Raw genomic sequence first — 19,949 nt, 5'->3', positions numbered from 1 at the left:
AATATAAATCGAAATGTACTAGCGACTTAATCAAAGATATGAAATAATCTGAAAGATTCAACATATTTATCCACTCATCACTTAGTTAAGAATGTATTTGGAATGGCCATTCTATGGTTTGTTTTGTGTATGACCTTAGGTCGTTGATCCTCGGTGACCTCCTTTGCCACGCGCTATCGAGGGAGGGGTTACATAATTGTAAACACACGAGGTGAATGTAAAAGGCGTGTACTTAATGGCTGTGAATAGTCTATGTTTAAAGTGTTGTTTTATTTTCTAACTTTATTGTATGTTTTTATATGATAAGAAGAAAAGGTTATCTTTTTTTCCCTATTTAGTAGACTGGTTTATCCAAATTTGAAAACAAACGAAATAAAAGGGAAAGTTGTCAGTAAATAATTTGGAAATAAAGCACAAAATACTTCAAAAACCTGATTCTAAAGAATATTAGCATCTAATATAGCAAGGTTTATTATTTATAGTAAGTTTATTTTAATTACACGCATGAAGAGCTCTTGTTTACTTGCTGAATGAAAACACTTACCTGTATATGTGTTATGCTTCTAGCTCATTTAGAACACAAGACTCAAACAAAATAACATTTTCTTGAGATCAATAAGATGTTAAATAACAACTTTAATTACGGCAGCTATTTCGAAATATTTACCGTTTTTGAGTTATAAAGCAAAAAATTTAAAGGGCCCCAGATCCCTAATTTTAGGGGCCAGACCCTTTTTAGTGGTCTCAAATGAAAGGCCTTAAAATTGTGCACAACTTTTATTGTACATGTTTTATCAAAATATTTTTAGTTTAGAAGATAAAAAGGAGAATATGTGTAAATTTTCGCTCTTTTTGGCGTTCTAATTTTTGACCCCTCTCTAGCGCCATTTTGAATACAGAAATTGAAAAACAAAAACCGATGTGCACAACTTCAGTGCTTCTATTATTTAAATTCGGTAGAATTTCTACTCCAGCTTCAGTAGTCTCTGACCCTTTGTCTCGAAATGAAGCCTCCTAAATTTTCATTTAAAGGGAGATAACCCAAAAGCGGAAGTGGGTTTTTGAAATGTTTGACAGCATTCTGATAGAATTTTGTAACGTCTTTAAACCCTGCAAATTTGAGCAAAATCCCTTGAGAAATGAGCAAGATATGAGGTCTCAAAGTTGGCGTCTAGGAAAAAAAAAAGAATAATAAGAATAATCTTAACCATCAGAATCAGTAGAAGGTCTTCCGCCTGGAGCGGAAGACCTTAATAATAGTAATATACCTAAATGTCGAGTTGAAGGCCACAGCAAGAGATTTCCTTTTCTCATGTATAATATTTTGAATAAATTCTGCTTCATATGAATACAAAAATAGGTCTGCTAATAGCGAGGCGCAATTAGTACCCATGGGAATTCCAACAGATTGTTGGATGACCTGGTCTCCAAAAACCACATAGATATTGTCAATCAGAAACTCACGCATCTTTTAAATATCAAATTCAGCGTACTTGTGTGGTCAATCAGAATGATTTTTAACAAAATAATTTTGCAAATGACCAATGACAAGGTAAGTAAATTTACGAGTTCCATTTTTCTTGAAAAAGCAGCTGTCAATGATGTCAAAAAGCCTGGACTTTAATTTATCGTGGGGAATGGTTGTATACAGAGTTGAAAAGGCACTTATTTTTTCTTTTAATCGAGTTAAAATTGAGTTTGAGATATTTTTAATATTTGCAAGTGTTAAGCGCCCTTCTGGTTGCACTGTCCGTGTGTTGAGACCTCGAAAGACTGACCACAGAAAGAATACGGTTGCAGAGAATTTATTTCACGGAGTCTCAGACGAAAATACAAGTTGATGTGACCGACCTAGAACAATTCAAGATGGCGACGATGTGTACCTTGTGAATTATTAGGTAGGGGGTATATTTTTCTATATTATAAAAGAAAAATAAGTAATGTCAGATGCCTGTGGTTTTTATGTTATTGATTGTTGTAAAATTTTGTGATTTCGAAATTTTCAAAAGTTCCTTGGAATTTTTAAGCACATTTACAAATATCCACAATATTTCAATATTTTATAATACTCAGTAAATCTAGCTATAAACAAATACAAATTATACCACCGCCTGGCAAAAATAGTCATAATTATCTCAGACAAGAGCAATAAAATTTACCGAGTTTGCAGGGGATATAGAAATCTATTGAGTGCACACTCAAAAATATATTTGATTGTACATTTGAACCAACTTAAACCAGAGATTCTTGAATAGGTTACCTTCTGTTGATATCATAGTATAGTGCCATATTAAAATATTTTTGGTCTTCATAAAAAATTGACTATATACTTGAGTTATTCAATTTTCCGAAAACTCCAATACGGGACAATATACATGTATACACAAAAAAGATGTGTTTGTGAAACACTGATGTCCCCTTATGGCGAAGATACAAGTTTCTCAAATGCAAGTCAAACTCCAAGGTCAAGAGATCAAAAATGTTGTTACCCAAAGAAAGGACTTACGTCAATGGATATACCTGGTAAATATAAAAGCGAAGAACCAACCATTCAAAAGTTATGGTCAAGGTTAAAGTTTTCTAAAAAGTGTCAAACTCCAGGGTCAAGGTCAAAATTTATGGTACGCAGGAGAAGACCTTGTCATAAAAAATACATATGAAAGATATAAAGGCCTAGTATAAACTGTTCAAAAGTTAAAGCGAAAGTTAAAGTTTTTCAAAAGTAGGTCAAACTCCAAGGTCGGGGTCAAAATTGTTGGTATCCAAAGGAAGGGCTTGTCCACAGGCACTTGACGTTTTAAATCTTTCGCTTTTTTGATAAAAATATCCCCTTACTATAATATTAACAAGGTACGTCACTATTTTTCAAACAAATTTATTTATTTTGGTTAACCCTAGTTATAAGTATATGTTTAGTTAATTTTTTAACTTTAGCTAGTTAATTTTTTATCATTCTATTTTTCACATAATATACAAATCAGAAATAAACATATAGATCTGTGCATTATTGTTCCAACTAACTTATCATATGCATCTGAATATAACATTACCCGGACTTAATAGTGAGATTTTCGAGTATTTTGGGAAGAAAAGAAACATAAAGAAAAAACGATACGATACGTACGATGCAGCAGTATTTCCCGAAATGAATATAGTGATCTAGCTAGACCCTAAATTCAAGAAAACTCATTTCAAATTCAAGAAAAGAGGCTGGTTGTGAAGTAATAACAGAGAAAAATCTCATATATAGCTTAAAAAGTGTTTCTTGTGAATTTATAGCCCGAAATAGTGCATTAGTTTACAAGGAAATATTTTAAATGATATACATGTTGAAGCAGTTTCGCATATCCAATGTTCCGCCAAGTAAATCTATTAAGTATTGGCCGCAGCAGCGGCCGATCTATTTGTGGTTGTGTTAGAATGTGCACATTTTTTTTTGCTTCGTTGGAATAATTCTTTATTGATAACAAACATAAAAGTTACGAATAAGCTTTAAAGCCTTAAAAATTTGCTTAAAACTAAGTCTAAATAGTTGTTATTATGTTTCAATTTGTTTTTCATTTCTCGTCAGGTATTTATTAATTTAATGATTTTACAAAAAAGTTGTTTCATGAACTGCTCCCTAACATGGGCGTCCGTAAGATAGAAATAGAAAATATACTGAGTTTCCGGATATGAATTACAGTGTCTAAAATAATTAATAATTTGAATTTGGTTTTGAATTGACACTGCAGTTGCAAGTGACACAATGAATTTTTTTCTGTACTTCACATACATATATATCACAACACTAACACTGATCGGCATTTTCACGTAACAAAAATCCAGGGTATCAGCCATGAAGCTTGAGTCCTTTTCAAGGCCGTAACTACCATTGAGGCAAGCGAGGCAAATGCCTCACGAAAATTTTCTGAAAAGTGAAAAAGTTTTTCTTCGAACTTTTATTAATCATTTGTGTCTTTGTACTAAATTAATACTTTTAATTCAACTCTTGTTTCAATTTCTGTAAATCGGTCATCTCATAAGATGCATCATTATCGATTAGAAGCATGTAAAAAGTAATTCAAAACGTGAAAAATTTCATCATCCCCTTCCGCTCCCCCAAGAACTGGTCCCCATCAGGACAGTGGACACTACCCTGGGCCCGCTTTGGACTCGGATGGCCCTCATATCCCTGAATTGCCTCACTAAAAATTTGAGCCTAGTTACGGCCTTGCTTTTTCTCAGCATTCATAATCAATTATCTTAGATATTTGTTGCATTTGTCCTTGAATCAAATAATTTGATGATAATATATTTCTATCCTTTATTACAGTCCGATTTTCATATTAATGGATTTATTTTTATTTGCATAAATATTCAACAATTGATCACTGTAAACTAGTGTGAAAAATGCACAGGAAAGTAAAGCAAGTGTAAAAGTGTATCATATACTTTTTCTATATGGATTTTTTCTTTGGACTCTTTCTTGTGGAAATTCTTCAAATGAAATATATTGTTGAGGCCGATTTGATGCTTTGCATCAATTTAACTTGTAATAATATAAGTTGAAGACGATGGTATAAGTACTTTTTTTTTTTTAGCTCTACTGGTCAGAGACCAGAAGAGCTCATGCAATAGTAAGGTGTCCGTCGTCCGTCCGTCAACAATTTTTCAAAATGCTACTATGCTACTCCTCCTACCAGTTTAGGTCTGATTTTAATTTTTAAGTACAGTTCCACGTAACAATCAGGCAGCCTATATATAAAAGGTGATACATGGGGGTTCTTAGAAATTAATGATTTTTCACTCACAGTTTCTTCTTGGTCTATAAGCTGTGTATGTGGAAGGAAAAATATTTTGGGTCATTGTTACTATGGAAACCTGGACAAAGAAATTTCCCTAGCAACCGCCCAATTTTTCTTTGTAGATTGACGAAACTTCACTCATTTTGAAGGCTTTATACGAAACGTAAATATAGTGTTTTTTTCTCTTATTTAGTGTAATAAGAAAGATACATTTTTAAAGTGTTCTGTCAACTTAATAAAAAGAAATTACATTCTCTGATATATTTGCTATACACACAGGTAAAGATACATGTTTCCCATTTTTGCTGATTCAGCATTTTGCTTGATTTTTAGCAAAAATCAAGTCGATATTATTCATTTCACCATCTTAATACAACTGTTTCATCTATTTCATGTAAAACCACTGGAAAGCCTCTCTTAGAATTTGAAATAAAAAGTTTTGCAAATTTGAAAATTCCTATCTGTTGCTAAGCAACAAAAATGGATGGTTTGATTAATTAAAAAAGGAGAAAATGAAAAGCATTGCAAGAAAAATCGAATAAATTGTAATCATCGAGTACCAAATACAAATTTTAAAATAGTAAAATATACAGTATTCTTCCTTGTATACTAAAGACTATTTAACAATAAGCTATCTCCATAGCAACAGCAAATTTTCCTTAGCAACGAAGCATTGAAAGTTATTTTTAGCACATATTCATCTAATTTTTTAAAAGATTATCTGATTCTTATTGTTGGATTGCTATTGCCCAGAATCGACATTGTCAAACTGTTTTTAAAAAGTATATTTTAAAGTTAATTCATCCATAGCAACAGAACTTGTCTACATAGCAACAAATGTATTTTATAAAGAATCAGTATGTAGCAATTCCTCAACAAAATTTGTATCTTTAAAGGATGTTTACTAGGCAAAAACATTCTACTAATGGGAATGAATATTACTTACTTGACTCATGACTGTGGTGTTTTTTTCACTTTGAAATCAATAACCTACTTTTCATGCTAGTGGCTTATTGAGACTCTAGAGTCTTAAAATTTTTTGCAAATTCCTGAAAATTTTGCATCCTGACCAATATTTGCAACAAAAACTGGATAGTCTAACTTCTGATAAGTTTAAAAAAAAACAGTAATCTTGTAATAAAAAAAAAATAGATTTTTGATAAGGTCTACTTGTGACAATGCAGACCTGGTGAGGTATAATTGGTTGACCGAGGCCGAAGGCTGAGGTTAATCAGTCCTGACAAAGTCTGTATAGTAACAAGTAGACCTAATTCAAAAGTCAATAACTGTATTTTAAAGTATCAGGATTTTCTTTTTTTTTTTTTTTACATTTTTCACAATCCACCTATTTTCTTCATCAAATATATATTAACGCCCATAATATACTTAATAATTTTGTTTTGAAGCAAGATATCATAATTATTTTCAACAGTTTAAACTGTTTAACAAAGGTGGAAAATAGAATATTAAAACTATAAATATTCAAACCATTTACTTATAAGGAGTTTAGGTACTGGAGTCTGTGCGCAATTTGACTGGCAGATAAAAATGTAAGTTAAGCTATCAAGATTGGCTAAGACAGAAAATCTAAATAAACAAACTCTTTGTAGCGAGACTTCTGTCTCCTGAATTACAAGATTAAAAAAAAACTTATTTTGATGAGATTACTACATATGTAATAAGTTATAATGAGATACTAACTCATGAACAAAATAGCTAATTTATTATAAAAAAAAAAATGACTAACTCGTTGAAACGTTTTAACAAGATAACAAACTCGTTGTAACGAGACTACTAACTCCTGGAGAATTAGATTAAAAAATTATTATAATATGATACCAACTCTTTATAAAAGCAAGATAGGAAATTCATTTTATTGGGGTAACTAATTCATTATTTAAGGAATGAATTTAATAGCTACTCCAGTTATACTGTACGGTATAACCTGCGTTGGGACAATATCCGCTTTATAAACCGTGGAGCAGTTAATAAAAAAGCGTAAATTGTTCCAATCCAGGTTATACCAGTGTAACTTGGGCAGCTATTAATTAAATTCATTTCTTATAATTTAATTTTCCAATTAAGGCAATTTTCCTTAAGAAATGCCTTCAAATTAAGCATATTTTAAAAGTACCTCAAGCCAAATAATACGTTTTTGGCGTAAGTCATTGTGACGTAGGCAACATATGTTATACGGTATAAACTACATCTTTTATTCTATCAAATGACGTGTTACAACCAGAATTAAATTATTACGAGATGACTAAATCTCGATTTTTATTATTTACTAGTCTAGTTATAACAGGATATTTACATGTAATAACTAAAAAATATTTTTGATATAACGAGCTTAATGAAAAAATAAAAGAAATACACTGAAAAATAGTGATAGTCTTGTTCATGAAATAAAAAATTAAAGTTTGTGCTTTTACTGTAATCTAAGCTTGTTTTATATCTCCAAGTTGTTTCAATACACAAGAGATGCTCTAGGTACGAATAATTTCTAAAAAGAGGCAAGCTACTGACAAACAAGTTGATGAAATAAGAATATCAACATTCTTGTTTATAGTCATAATTTCGCAAGTTGTATGGTCGATACAATGACTTTGTCAGCAAATGCAATCTATCTTTGAATTGTGTGCTGACTGAACCCATTCATAGTATTTTTAGGTCACCTGAATAAACTCAGGTGACCTATTGCTATCCGTTTTCGTCCGTCGTCGTACGTCGTTCGTCGGTCGTAAACTTTTGAACATTTTTAGCTTCTACTCTGGAACCACTGAACCAATTACATCCAAATTTGGTATACAGCATTTATGGGTGAAGGGGAACAAAAATTGTGAATTTCATGGTCCCGGCCCCCTGGGGCCTGAGGGGTGGGGCTAAAACCACCAAAAATAATGCAATCTTTAAAAATCTTTTTCTTTACTCCTGGACATCAAGCAGTCAAACTGTTGGCATCATTGTAATAAGCATTGAGCCCTCTACCAAAATTGTGAAATTCATGGCCCCAGGGTCAGGGGTTCTGGCCCCAGGGTGGGGCTGTATAGATCATATAGTGAAAGTGCATTATTTCTTTGAAAATCTTCTTCTCTGCTCCTGGGTATTAAATAAAGTTACTAAGTACATGGTTATGATGAGCAAGAGTGCCTCTTCCAAAATTGTGAAATTCATGGCCCCAGGGTCAGGGGTTCTGGTGTTAGGGCGGGGCTCTATAGATTATATAGTGAAAATGCATTAATTCTTTGAAAACCTTCTTCTTTGCTCCTGGGTATTAAATAAAGTAACTAAGTACATAGTTATGATGAGCAAAAGTGCCTTTTCAAAAATTGTGAATTTTATGGCCCCAGGGTCAGGGGTTCTGGTGTTAGGGCGGGGCTCTATTGATTATATAGTGAAAATGCATTAATTCTTTGAAAATCTTCTTCTCTGCTTCTGGATATTTAATAAAGTAACTAAGTACATAGTTATGATGAGCAAAAGTGCCTCTTCCAAAATTGTGAATTTCATGGCCCCAGGGTCAGGGGTTCTGGTGTTAGGGCGGGGCTCTATCGACTATATAGTGAAAATGCATTAATTCTTTGAAAATCTTCTCCTCTGCTCCTGGGCATTAAGGTGATAAACTAAGTACATAGTTATGATGAGGAGGTGGGCCTCTTCCAGAATTGTGAAAGCCATGGCCCCTGGGTCAGGGGTTCTGGTGTTAGGGCGGAGCTCTATTGATTATATAGTGAAAATGCATTAATTCTTTGAAAATCTTTTTCTCTGCTCCTGGGTATTATTTAAACAAACTAAGTGCATGGTTATGATGCATAAGGATGCCTTTTCAAAAATTGTGAATTTCATGGCCCCAGGGTCAGGGGTTCTGGTGTTAGGGCGGGGCTCTATTGATTATATAGTGAAAATGCATTGATTCTTTGAACAACAACTTTTATACACTTTTTTTGCCAGTGACCTTGAACATGCTGGCATGACCTTGTGTCAAGGGCATGACACCTCCTTGGGTCATAAGCAACTCCGTACAAAGTATGAGCTTCCAGTGTTTTTCAAGTTATAGCGAGAAGATTGCATGGACGGAAGGACACCCAGTAAAGAGATTTCTGTATAACACACACCCCAACCCCCCAACTCCCCAAGCCCCAAACTTTGTTTATGTGGGATATTTGAATATTTGTTACAATTTCAATAGCAAAGGAAGATTCAACAAAAAACAAAAAAGTAGAATAGCCAGTCAGACTGCGCAAATTCAGTTTTACTGCAAAAATGTAATGTAAATATTTTAAAAAATTTTCATGAGTACATGTTTGTGCTAAATATTACTTTCCTTGCCTTGTTGCTAAGGAAAATTTCTGTTGCCATGGGAGATGGAAAATTTTATAATTGCATTTAGTTTACACAGAAGAATATTGTATATTTTATTCTTTTAAAATTTGTGTTTGGTACTCAATGATAACAATATAAACATTTGTTTTTATTGACCTTTTGAATTCGGCCTACTCGTGCCCATGTGGACTTTGTCAGAAACTGCTTAACCTAAGCCTTCGGCCTCGGTCAATCAATACCTCACCAGTTCTGCATTGTCACAAGTAGACCTCATCAAAAGTCAATTTTTTTAATTACAAGATTACTGTTTTTTAAAAAACTTGTCAGAAGTTAGACTATCCAATTTTGGATGCAAATATTGGTCATGATGCAAAATTTTCAGGAATTTGCAAGAAATTTTAAGACTCTAGAGTCTCAATAAGCCACTATCATGAAAAGTAGGTCATTGATTTACTATTTCAAAGTGAAAAAAAAATACCACAGTCATGAGTCAAGTAAGTAATATTCATTCCCATTAGTAGAATGTTTTTGCCTAGTAAACATCCTTTAAAGACACAAATTTTGTTGAGGAATTGCTACATACTGATTCTTTATAAAATACATTTGTTGCTATGTAGACAAGTTCTGTTGCTATGGATGAATTAACTTTAAAAATACTTTTTAAAAACAGTTTGACAATGTCGATTCTGGGCAATAGCAATCCAACAATAAGAATCAGATAATCTTTTAAAAAATTAGATGAATATGTGCTAAAAATAACTTTCAATGCTTCGTTGCTAAGGAAAATTTGCTGTTGCTATGGAGATAGCTTATTTTAAAATAGTCTTTAGTATACAAGGAAGAAACTGTATATTTTACTATTTTAAATTTTGTATTTGGTACTCAATGATTACAATTTATACGATTTTTCTTCCAATATTTTACAATTATCCCTTTTTAATTAATCAAACCATCCATTTCTGTTGCTTAGCAACAGATAGGAATTTTCAAATTTGCAGAACTTTTTATTTCAAATTCTTAGAGAAGCTTTCCTGTAGTTTTACATGAAATAGATGAAACAGTTGTATTAAGATGGTGAAATGAATAATGTCGACTTGATTTTCGCTAAAATCAAGCAAAACGCTGAATCAGCAAAAAATGGGAAACATGTATCTTTACCTGTGTCTATATCAAATATATTAGAGAATGCAATTTCTTTTTATTACATTGACAGAACACTTTAAAAATGTATCTTTCTTATTACACTAGGTAAAAGAAAAAATCACTTTATTTACGTTTCGTATAAAGCCTTCAAAATGAGTGAAATTTCGTCAATCTACAAAGAAAAATTGGGCGGTTGCTAGGGAAATTTCTTTGTCCAGGTTTCCATAGTAACAATGACCCAAAATATTTTTCCTTCCACATACACGGCTTATAGCCCAAGAAAAAACTGTGAGTGAAAAATCATTAATTTCTGAATACCCTTTGTATCACCTCCTGCCTGATTGTTACGTGGACCTGTACTTAATATATTTCCATTTCTATTTGTTTTCTCTGTGATAACTCTTTGAAAGTTAGTGGAGTTGATTTCTTGATCATTCTACCAGAATGCAAATTTCGCCAAGCGAAAGGTCAGGAGCTAAGATAGCTGCAATAATGTAGCCCTCTCCGATTTTTTTAAATCTGATATTTTCAGTAGAGGGCTACAATTCCACTGCATCTCCGTAATGGTGCAAGTATATAGTTTTTTAGATACGGGCGACTGCAAGCAAAATAAATTGTTTTTGCATTCAACCTACTTCCAATGAGACGGATTTTTTATTCACTATCAACATCATAGCCCTTTATACGCGAAAACCAGGGAAAACAAGAGCACCGCTAAGCGGAGCATCCCCTCGCGCCAGGAACTTCACCGGTAATGGCATTATCTCCATACGAGAGAAAAAAATCTCAAGAGGGACGTTAAACAAGATACAATCATCTAGGCCTAGTAATCAAGGGTATAGCCAGTATTACTGTCTAAAGTTTAAAATAAGGTAAAGAAATAATAATGTATTGCAACACTAATTAAAAATTAACAAAAGTCAAGGTGGATATCGGGGGGGGGGGGGTTCATAACAAGTATACGTGATTGGGCAGTTTCCCTTATTCCTAGCAGAAACATATCACGTATGCTCTAATTCCATTTATATACCTACCTGAGTAAACCTAACAGTAGCATGCAATATGTATCAAATCTGAAAATACGCCCAGAAGTAATATTTTTTTGTACTGAAAAATGACAATATACCGGTGCTGAGACGTCAATGAAACTTGTGAAACGGTATATTTATAGCTTTCAAGAATTACGTGCGCCTGAAGATTAAATATTCCACAGGCCCCTAATGTAAAGACACACATGTGGTAGTTTGGTATTGAAACCGCGACGTTCATCAAATTATTTCAGTTACTCAGTGACAGAGATGACACTTTTAATTCATACAAACTTTCTCAAGATACGCACAATAATATGACAATACGCAAATACAAAGTAGAACTTACGGAAGCGGCTCTATCGAAACGACCCGAATTTTAACCTGTTAAATTTACCGGAAGTGAGTATTGTCAACTCGTACATAAAATTGCAGGGTTTGAAGGTCGTAAAACGGTGATATTTTAAGAACTATTTCACCAATTAACTTGAAAATGAATAGGGTTCGTCCTTTTACAATGCCACATTAGTATGTGAAGGCTGAGAAATGATAGTGCAAAAGTTCTCTTTATATCTTGCCCACAAGCTGTAACGGACACACTAACACACACACATACGCACAGTAGCGATGCTATATCCCCTCCGCAACTAGTTGCGCGAGGGGATAATAAATCTGCGTGTTTACCAGTCGTTCTCTTCAGCAGCCATGACAGTTCTTGCGTGATGTACTTATACTTGCGCTTGAAATTTAGAATCACTTGAAAAAGTAAATGTCGGTGTTGATATATGTTTGTGTTGCATGATATCACTAAACATCGATAAATAAAAGCATACCATGGGATATTTTTTTCCTAAACAGTGAAATTTATGCTTAAAATAAAGGAAATCCTAAACGATCCGCTCCCCTAGATCCCGAATTCTCATTGGTTGTCCCAAAATAAAATCGATCAAGGTCAGTAAACATGGCGGATAAATTCAAGTTGTGATGTTGACATACAAGAAAAATAACCGATATACGGATTGTTCTGTATATTTTTGGATCAATTCATGTCCTGTATAACTACATTTTATGAGTTCAGGTAAGATATGTTAATAAAATACCCACTTACCTATAATTTGAGCCGAAATTTGTGCGGTAGTGAATCACTCCCGCACTTGCACCATTACGGAGATCCTGAGGAGTTGTAGCCCTCCCCCCCCCCAAAAAAAAAGGGGGGGAGAGCTACATTATTGCAGCCAGAGCTAAGAAGGCCTAATAAGCATGTAATTCTCGTGTGGCTGTCTTTGTGTCTGACGCTAAGGAGGCCTAATATGCATGTAATTCTCGCGCGGCTGTCTTTGTGTTTGACGTCAGTGGGCGGGGACTATTGAAATTGACATGAGGCCTCGTGTAATTTAAATCTATTAGTCTACATTTTTAAAATCTACAATCTTATTTCACAATGAAATAAAATTTACAATTTTATTTCACAAAAAAATGAAAATATAAGGAATTACTGTCTAGTTAGTAAGGTATGCTAGGGACTCAACGATAGTTGGAAACGTGGGATAATTTATGCATAACGGGCTTCGCCCTGGCATACTCTACTAACTAGACAGTGATTCCTTAAATAACTCTGCACACAAGTACACTACACTAGGATACGTAATTCTGTATATTGGTTTTTGATTTCCTTGAATGGTGTTGCCATGGTTACTAAAAATAGAATTTCTGTGAAATACTTTCAAAACGCTACTCCTCCTACAGTTTTGGCCTGATTTCAATATAACTTGGCACACAAGTACCGGTAATCTACACTTAGGTACATAATTCTGCTATCGGTTTATGATTTCGATGAACGGTGTTGCCAAGATTACTAAAAATAGAATTTTCTCTGGATAACTTTCAAAACGCTACTCCTCCTACACTTTTGGTCTAATTTCAATATAACTTGGATTACAAATAGAAAACTCTAAGAAACATAATTCTTTATTTCGATGAACGGTGTTTACCAAAAATTGGAATTTCTGTTAAAATACATTCAAAACGCTACTTTTCCTACAGTTTTGGTCTGATTTCAAAAAGTAGACAACTCTTGAATACAAATTCTGTTTAAGGGTATCTGATTTCGATGAACGATGTTGCCATGGTTACTAAAAAAAGAAATTTCTGTGAAATACTTTCAAAACACCACTCTTTCTACAGTTTGGTCTGATTTTAATATAACATGGCATGCAAGTATACTACAATGAGATTCACAATTGTCTTTATTTTTTTTTTTAGGTCACCTGAGTCACTCAGGTGACCTATTGCTATCTGTTTTCGTCCGTCGTCGTGCGTCGTCCGTCGTGCGTTAACTTTTGAACATTTTTAACTTCTTCTCTAGAACCGCTCAACCAATTTCAACCAAATTTGGTATATAGCATCTATGGGTGAAGGGGAACAAAAATTGTGAATTTCATGGTCCCTGCTCCCCTGGGGCCTGAGGGGTGGGGCTTAAACCACCAAAAAAAAATCTTCTTTACTCCTGGACATCAAGCAGTCAAACTGTTGGCATCATTGTAATAAGCATTGAGCCCTCTACCAAAATTGTGAAATTCATGGCCCCAGGGTCAGGGGTTCTGGCCCCAGGGTGGGGCTATATAGATCATATAGTGAAAGTGCATTATTTCTTTGAAAATCTTCTTCTCTGCTCCTGGGTATTAAATAAAGTTACTAAGTACATAGTTATGATGAGCTAGAGTGCCTCTTCGAAAATTGTGAAATTCATGGCCCCAGGGTCAGGGGTTCTGGTGTTAGGGCGGGGCTCTATTGATTATATAGTGGAAATGCATTAATTCTTTGAAAATCTTCTCTTCTGCCCCTGGGCATTAAGGTGATAAACTAAGTACATAGTTATGATGAGGAGGTGGGCCTCTTTCAGAATTGTGAAAGCCATGGTCCCTGGGTCAGGGGTTCTGGTGTTAGGGCGGGGCTCTATTGATTATATAGTGAAAATGCTTTAATTCTTTGAAAATCTTCTTCTCTGCTCCTGGGTATTATTTAAGCAAACTAAGTGCATGGTTATGATGCATAAGGATGCCTTTTCAAAAATTGTGAATTTCATGGCCCCAGGGTCAGGGGTTCTGGTGTTAGGGCGGGGCTCTGTTGATTATATAGTGAAAATGCATTGATTCTTTGAAAATCTTCTTCTCTGCTACTGGAGACTATTTAAACAAACTAAGTGCATGGTTATGATGCATAAGGATGCCTTTTCAAAAATTGTGAATTTCATGGCCCCAGGGTCAGGGGTTCTGGTGTTAGGGCGGGGCTCTATTGATAATATAGTGAAAATGCATCGATTCTTTGAAAATCTTCTTCTCTGCTACTGGAGATTATTTAAACAAACTAAGTGCATGATTATGATAGACAAGGATGCCTCTTCCAAATTTTTTAAATATATGGCCTCAGTTTTTGGGGTTCTTGAGGAGGGGGGGGGGGGCTCTATTGATTATATAGTGAAAAAACATTAATTTTATTAATTAATCATTAATTAATCCTGTCTGCTCCTTAGTGTTGAGCTGATAAATAAATTGCTTAGCTATGATGAAAATGGGAGCTTTGAACAGAATTTTTAAATCTTGTGGTCCTAGGGTCAGGCTTATGATAATATAGTGGAAAAGTGTTAATTCTTTGAAGTCCATAGTTATGATGATGAGGCTAACTCTTCCAAATTTATAAATTTCTTGACCCTTGGTCTTGGGTTCTGGTGTTAGGGTAAGGCTTTGTTGAATCTGTAGTGAAAATACATTGTACCTGTGAAATTCTTCTCTGCTTCTGGGCATATCGGAAGCAAACTGAGTAAAAGTTTAAATGATATGAGTAAGCGCATTTCTACCAGATTTTTAAACATCTGGACCATTCGTCTAAGCATTCTGGTCCTGGGCAGGGCTCTATTAATTTGTATTCTACTGAGAGAAGTTATTCCCCTTTTCCATTCACCTTTGATAATTAATCACTGTAAATAATGTATTTGAAAGGTTAATAGAATAAGATAATTATGCAAGAATGTTTATCGTATATAATTAAAAAAGTACTTTCTTAGTTTTAATAATCAGGTAGACCTGTAAGTAATAGATAAATAAAATGAGACAAAAATAACTTATCTTATTAAAAGTTCTTCAAAGACCATAAGAGAGGTCAATGCTAGAGGTCTTAATATGGGTTTAAAAATATAGAAGCACTAATAGTTTGTTAATAGTCTGCATGATAGTGTTAAGTGGGGGAGAGATTAGAACTTCATTTATGAGTTGATACTGAATACTAGACTAATTATTTTGTTGATCCTGATCTTCCTACTTCTCTTGCTTTAGGGCACATTGCTTCATCTATCAGTGTATTTACCTTCTAAATTGTTGTATTATAGTCAGGTGACCGTTAAGGCCCTTGGGCCTCTTATTTTATTTTGATGAGGGATGTTGCCATGGTTACTAAATTCGAAATTTCTGTAAAATTCTTTCAAAAGGCTGCCCCTCCTACAGTTTTATTCTCTTTGCAATAAATCTTGCAACCAGAAGACACTAAACTAAGGATAATTATTCTTATTGCTGTTGCAAAGTTTCAAGTCCAACATTTTTATGCAACTTTTCCTTTCCTTTGTTAGAAGTTCAAACCAGTAGAGCTACAGTCTCGTCGGAGACTTCTGGTTTATTTTAATTCAGTTTGACTAAAGTGGTTTTGAAATGAAAAAAAAAAGTTCTTGTTTGATGATATTTTATTTTCTACGCCTTCTATCATAAAAATTGATATGGCGCAAAATTCTATTAGTCAAACTGACAAAATAAAGATTTTTTTAGCTCACCTGAGCTTTTGTGAGCTTTTCTGATCACATTTTTTCTGTAGTCCGTCTGTCTGTCCGTCCGTCTGTAAACTTTTCACATTTTCGACTTCTTCTCCAGAACCACTGGATCAATTTCAACCAAACTTGCCACAAAGCATCCTTGGGTGAAGGGAATTCAAGATTATTAAAATAAAGGGCCATACCCTCATTCAAGGGAAGATAAATCAGAAATAGTGAACATTTGGTGGTATATTTTAAAAATCTTCTTCTCAAGAAGCATCTCCAGGAAGTGTAGATTCAAGTTTATTCAAATCATACCCCTAAGGTTAGGGTGGGGCCACAATGGGGGATCAAAGTTTTACATAGAAATATATATGAAAAAAATTTAAAAATCTTCTCAAGAACAGCAAAGCCTTGTTTAGTTATATTGATATGTAAGCATCTTCAGGTAGTATAGATTCAAGTTTGTTCAAATCATGACCCCCGGGGGTAGGGTGGGGCCACAATGAGGGGTCAAAGTTTTACATAGGAATATAAAGGAAAAAATATTTTTCTAAAGAACAAAGCCATATTTAGTCATATTGATATGGTCGCCCGCGTGGCGCAGTGGTTAGAGCGTCTGCTCTAGAGTTGCGGAGTAAGGGGTTGATCCTTACGTCGCGGGTTCGAATCCCATTGTAGGACGTGGACACCGGTCCTTCGGATGAGACCGTATAAACCGAGGTCCCGTGTCGCAGTAGGTGCTGGCACGAAAAAGATAGGTGCTGGCACGAAAAAGATCCCTCACAATGGGCCACAATGAGGAATCAAAGTTTTACAAAGGAATATATAGGAAAAACATCTTTTTAAAAATCTTTTGCTCAAGAACAGCAAAACCATTTGTTATAATGATATGAAAGCATCTTCAGGTAGTTTAAAATTCAAGTCTCTCCCCCCCCCCTCCCTCCATGTAAACTTTTCAATACTGAATTGATTTATGCTTTTTCCTAGCTAGTTCTCAGGTGAGCGATGTGGCCCATGGGCGTCTTGTTCTTATTTCACCGCTGTTAGTAATAGATTAATTTAGTAGACTTTTACTCTCTTGGTTGGGACTAAAAATGTCAACAATATTTTTCACTTTAAAATGTTGTCATATACTTATCGTGTATTTACAACCATCGAATACTAATATTTGGAAAATGTCAATATTCAATGTGTAATAATAAATGCACCACGTAGAGAACTGTATTTGGTGACTTTAGATGATTTTTTTTATCTTATTACAATCTTTAGTCACCAGACCTATTAACTCAAGTGAGCTTTTCTTATCTCTCGTTGTTCAACTTTGTCCGTTTGTCTCTCTGTTCGTCTGCGAAGTCAGACGACACGTTCCTCGAAAATACATAATTTTCCCCAAGAATCTGTCATTGAAGTACATGTATTGCTACTTAAAGAAGTTTTCTAACCAAAAATTGAGGTACCTTACTAGGCATTTGTGTGCAAGATACCAGAGAGTGATATTTTTCTTATATGATCTCTATAGGTAAATCTTTTGAATTGCTAATGTAACAACTTTTGGTGTACTCATTTTTAAAAACATATTGAAAACAGTTTAGAAATCACATGAGAGTGAACATATTGACCAATATTTGATAATACCAAGGTATACAAAACAAGAATTTGAGGAACGTGTCGTCTGACACACATTTTCAACTTCTCCAGTACATGTACCACTGGGCAAATTTTAATCAAAATTAGCACAAAACACCTTCGGGTAAAGGGAATTAAAAATTGTTGAAATGGAGGGGTATAACACTTTCATGTTTTAAAATAACATTTGAAGTTTATTCTAAAATGCCAAAAATGAAGTCTCATGAGTTAAGTATATGTACATACCATTTTATCAACATTGACTACAGGTTCAGAATTCCATATATGTTAATAAATTCCTCCAAATTTTCGCTCAAACGTTTTCTGGTTTCTAAAAAATGCGGTCTTGGGTTCGATGATTCAAGGAAAAAGAATTTAATAATCTTGTCGTTCCGTTTAAATATACAAGAACTTTGTGACGTAATTGCTCTTCTTTCTTTTTCTTGGAAGCACATTTTATTTTTTTTCTCCAAAATCCGGTAAAAGGGAAAAATAAAGTGTCATATTACTGAGTATGATACTAGGAATTCCAAGAAAAAGTGTCATATTACTGAGTATGATACTAGGAATTCCAAGAACTGTTACTACATTGATAGGATTCTTTATCCATTTTTACCTCATCTATCGTTACAATCTAATGTTACTACAATCTATTATTACTGCTGTCTAATGTTACTATAGTCAAATGTTTTTGCTATCTAATTTTCTGCAATCTTATGTTACAGCTGTTTAATGCTACTGCTATCTAATGTTACTGCAATCTAATACTGCAATCTAATGTTACTGCTGTCTAAAGTTACTCCAATCTAATGTTACTGCTGTCAAGAGGACTCTTTCTTCCTAGCAGCAGCCTAGTGGTAGGGCATTCACTTCGTTATCGGAAGATACCAGGTTCGATTCTCATTCCAAGCGCCGCGGCAACATAGGTAGTGAGTAGTGACTTTTCCTTCGCCAAGCGCCCGGCACAAGAAGTGAAACTCAAGGGTCTTTCGGATGAGGTCCCGCATCATGGCACGCGTTGGCAAGGTAAAGAACCCTAACTGCTAAATGGCCCTGAATGCCGAGTAAAGGACTTAAATTGAAGTCTCTTCACCAATTTATGGTGACGACTTATATGAGTGAAAAATTGTGGCAAGGGACGTAAAACACAATCAATTACTTGCAGCACATTGTAGATTTTAAAACATTTTCTAGAGCAGTTTCCTGTATTTCCAGCTGCTCCTCATGCTCATATGACGTTCTGTGTTTCTCGTTAAAGTCATTGTGATAGACTTCAGTTCTAGGATGTATTATGTTGCACTGAAGAAACCGTTAATGAAATAAAACAAACGTTATTGAGGGGTAAAACTACACCACTAAATGATATAAATTCTTGTATTAATGGTCTACAGTTACTTTATTAACTATAAATGATACGACAGGTTGTTGTTACAGATGAGTTTCATCTACTTGTTTTAAAAAAGTGTTTGTATGCATTTTTTAATTAGGTATGGCAATCGAATAGAAAATCTAACCGGTAAATCTCATCACGTTTCGACATATTAACCGGTAGATCGTTTCAAAATACACATGACATTGATACATGTTTATTTGTTTGTTTGATTGTTTAACGTCCCTTCGAGAATTTTTCACTCATTTTGAAACGCCACCACTTGCCGGTAATGGGCTGCAATTTTAGACCTGTATTGGGCACTCGGGGCCATTAACAGTGAGGGATCTTTTTCGTGCCAGCACCTACTGCGACACGGAACCTCGTTTATGCGGTCTCATCTAAAGGATCAGTCTCCACGTCCCGCAGTGGGATTCGAACCTGCGACGTAAAGATCAATTCGACGTAAGGAGACAACGCTCTACCACTAAGCCAAGCGGGCGACCATTGATACATGTAGGTTTTGTTTTCTTACATGTTATTAAGGTTTATTTCGTATACAGAAAGATAACTTAGAAAAAATCAGTAACAAGCATTCTGAGAGTATTGCATTAGCAATACTAGTCCCCTACCGGCAAGTGTAATCTGGTTCCCGTTAAGAATTGAAAATGCCATAATTCCGTCAAAAATCAATGAAGCGGGACAAAATGCAAACTTGATCTATAACTAATCAAGGTAAAGTCACATACCAAAGATCAGCTCAATATCTGAAAGCGTTTAGAAGAAAATGGCGGAAAACCCCTAAAAATTGAAAAGGCCGTAATTCCGTCAAAAATCAATGAAGCGGAACGAAATGCAAACTTGGTCTGTAA

The 19,949-nt window shown here is 34.5% G+C and overlaps 1 protein-coding gene across 1 annotated transcript in view; it reads right to left on the bottom strand.

Annotated features, from left to right (window-relative positions):
• Positions 1–18,044, bottom strand: part of LOC133188835 (uncharacterized) — a 36,219-nt gene extending 18,175 nt beyond the window's left edge. The window contains exon 1 of the mRNA XM_061324319.1: positions 17,955–18,044. Within this exon, the coding sequence (XP_061180303.1) occupies positions 17,955–17,957 (3 nt within the window). The 5' untranslated portion in view covers positions 17,958–18,044. The remainder of the gene's footprint in view (positions 1–17,954) is intronic.
• Positions 18,045–19,949: the final 1,905 nt, after the last annotated feature.

This window comes from Saccostrea echinata, unplaced genomic scaffold, assembly GCF_033153115.1.
Source record: "Saccostrea echinata isolate AGI-Se365-2 ecotype Australia unplaced genomic scaffold, CSIRO_AGI_Sech_v1 ptg000016l, whole genome shotgun sequence".
Classification (NCBI taxonomy): Eukaryota; Metazoa; Mollusca; class Bivalvia; order Ostreida; family Ostreidae; genus Saccostrea; species Saccostrea echinata.
Note: the sequence above shows the minus strand (reverse complement) of the source record. Positions and strands in the feature narration are given on the sequence as shown.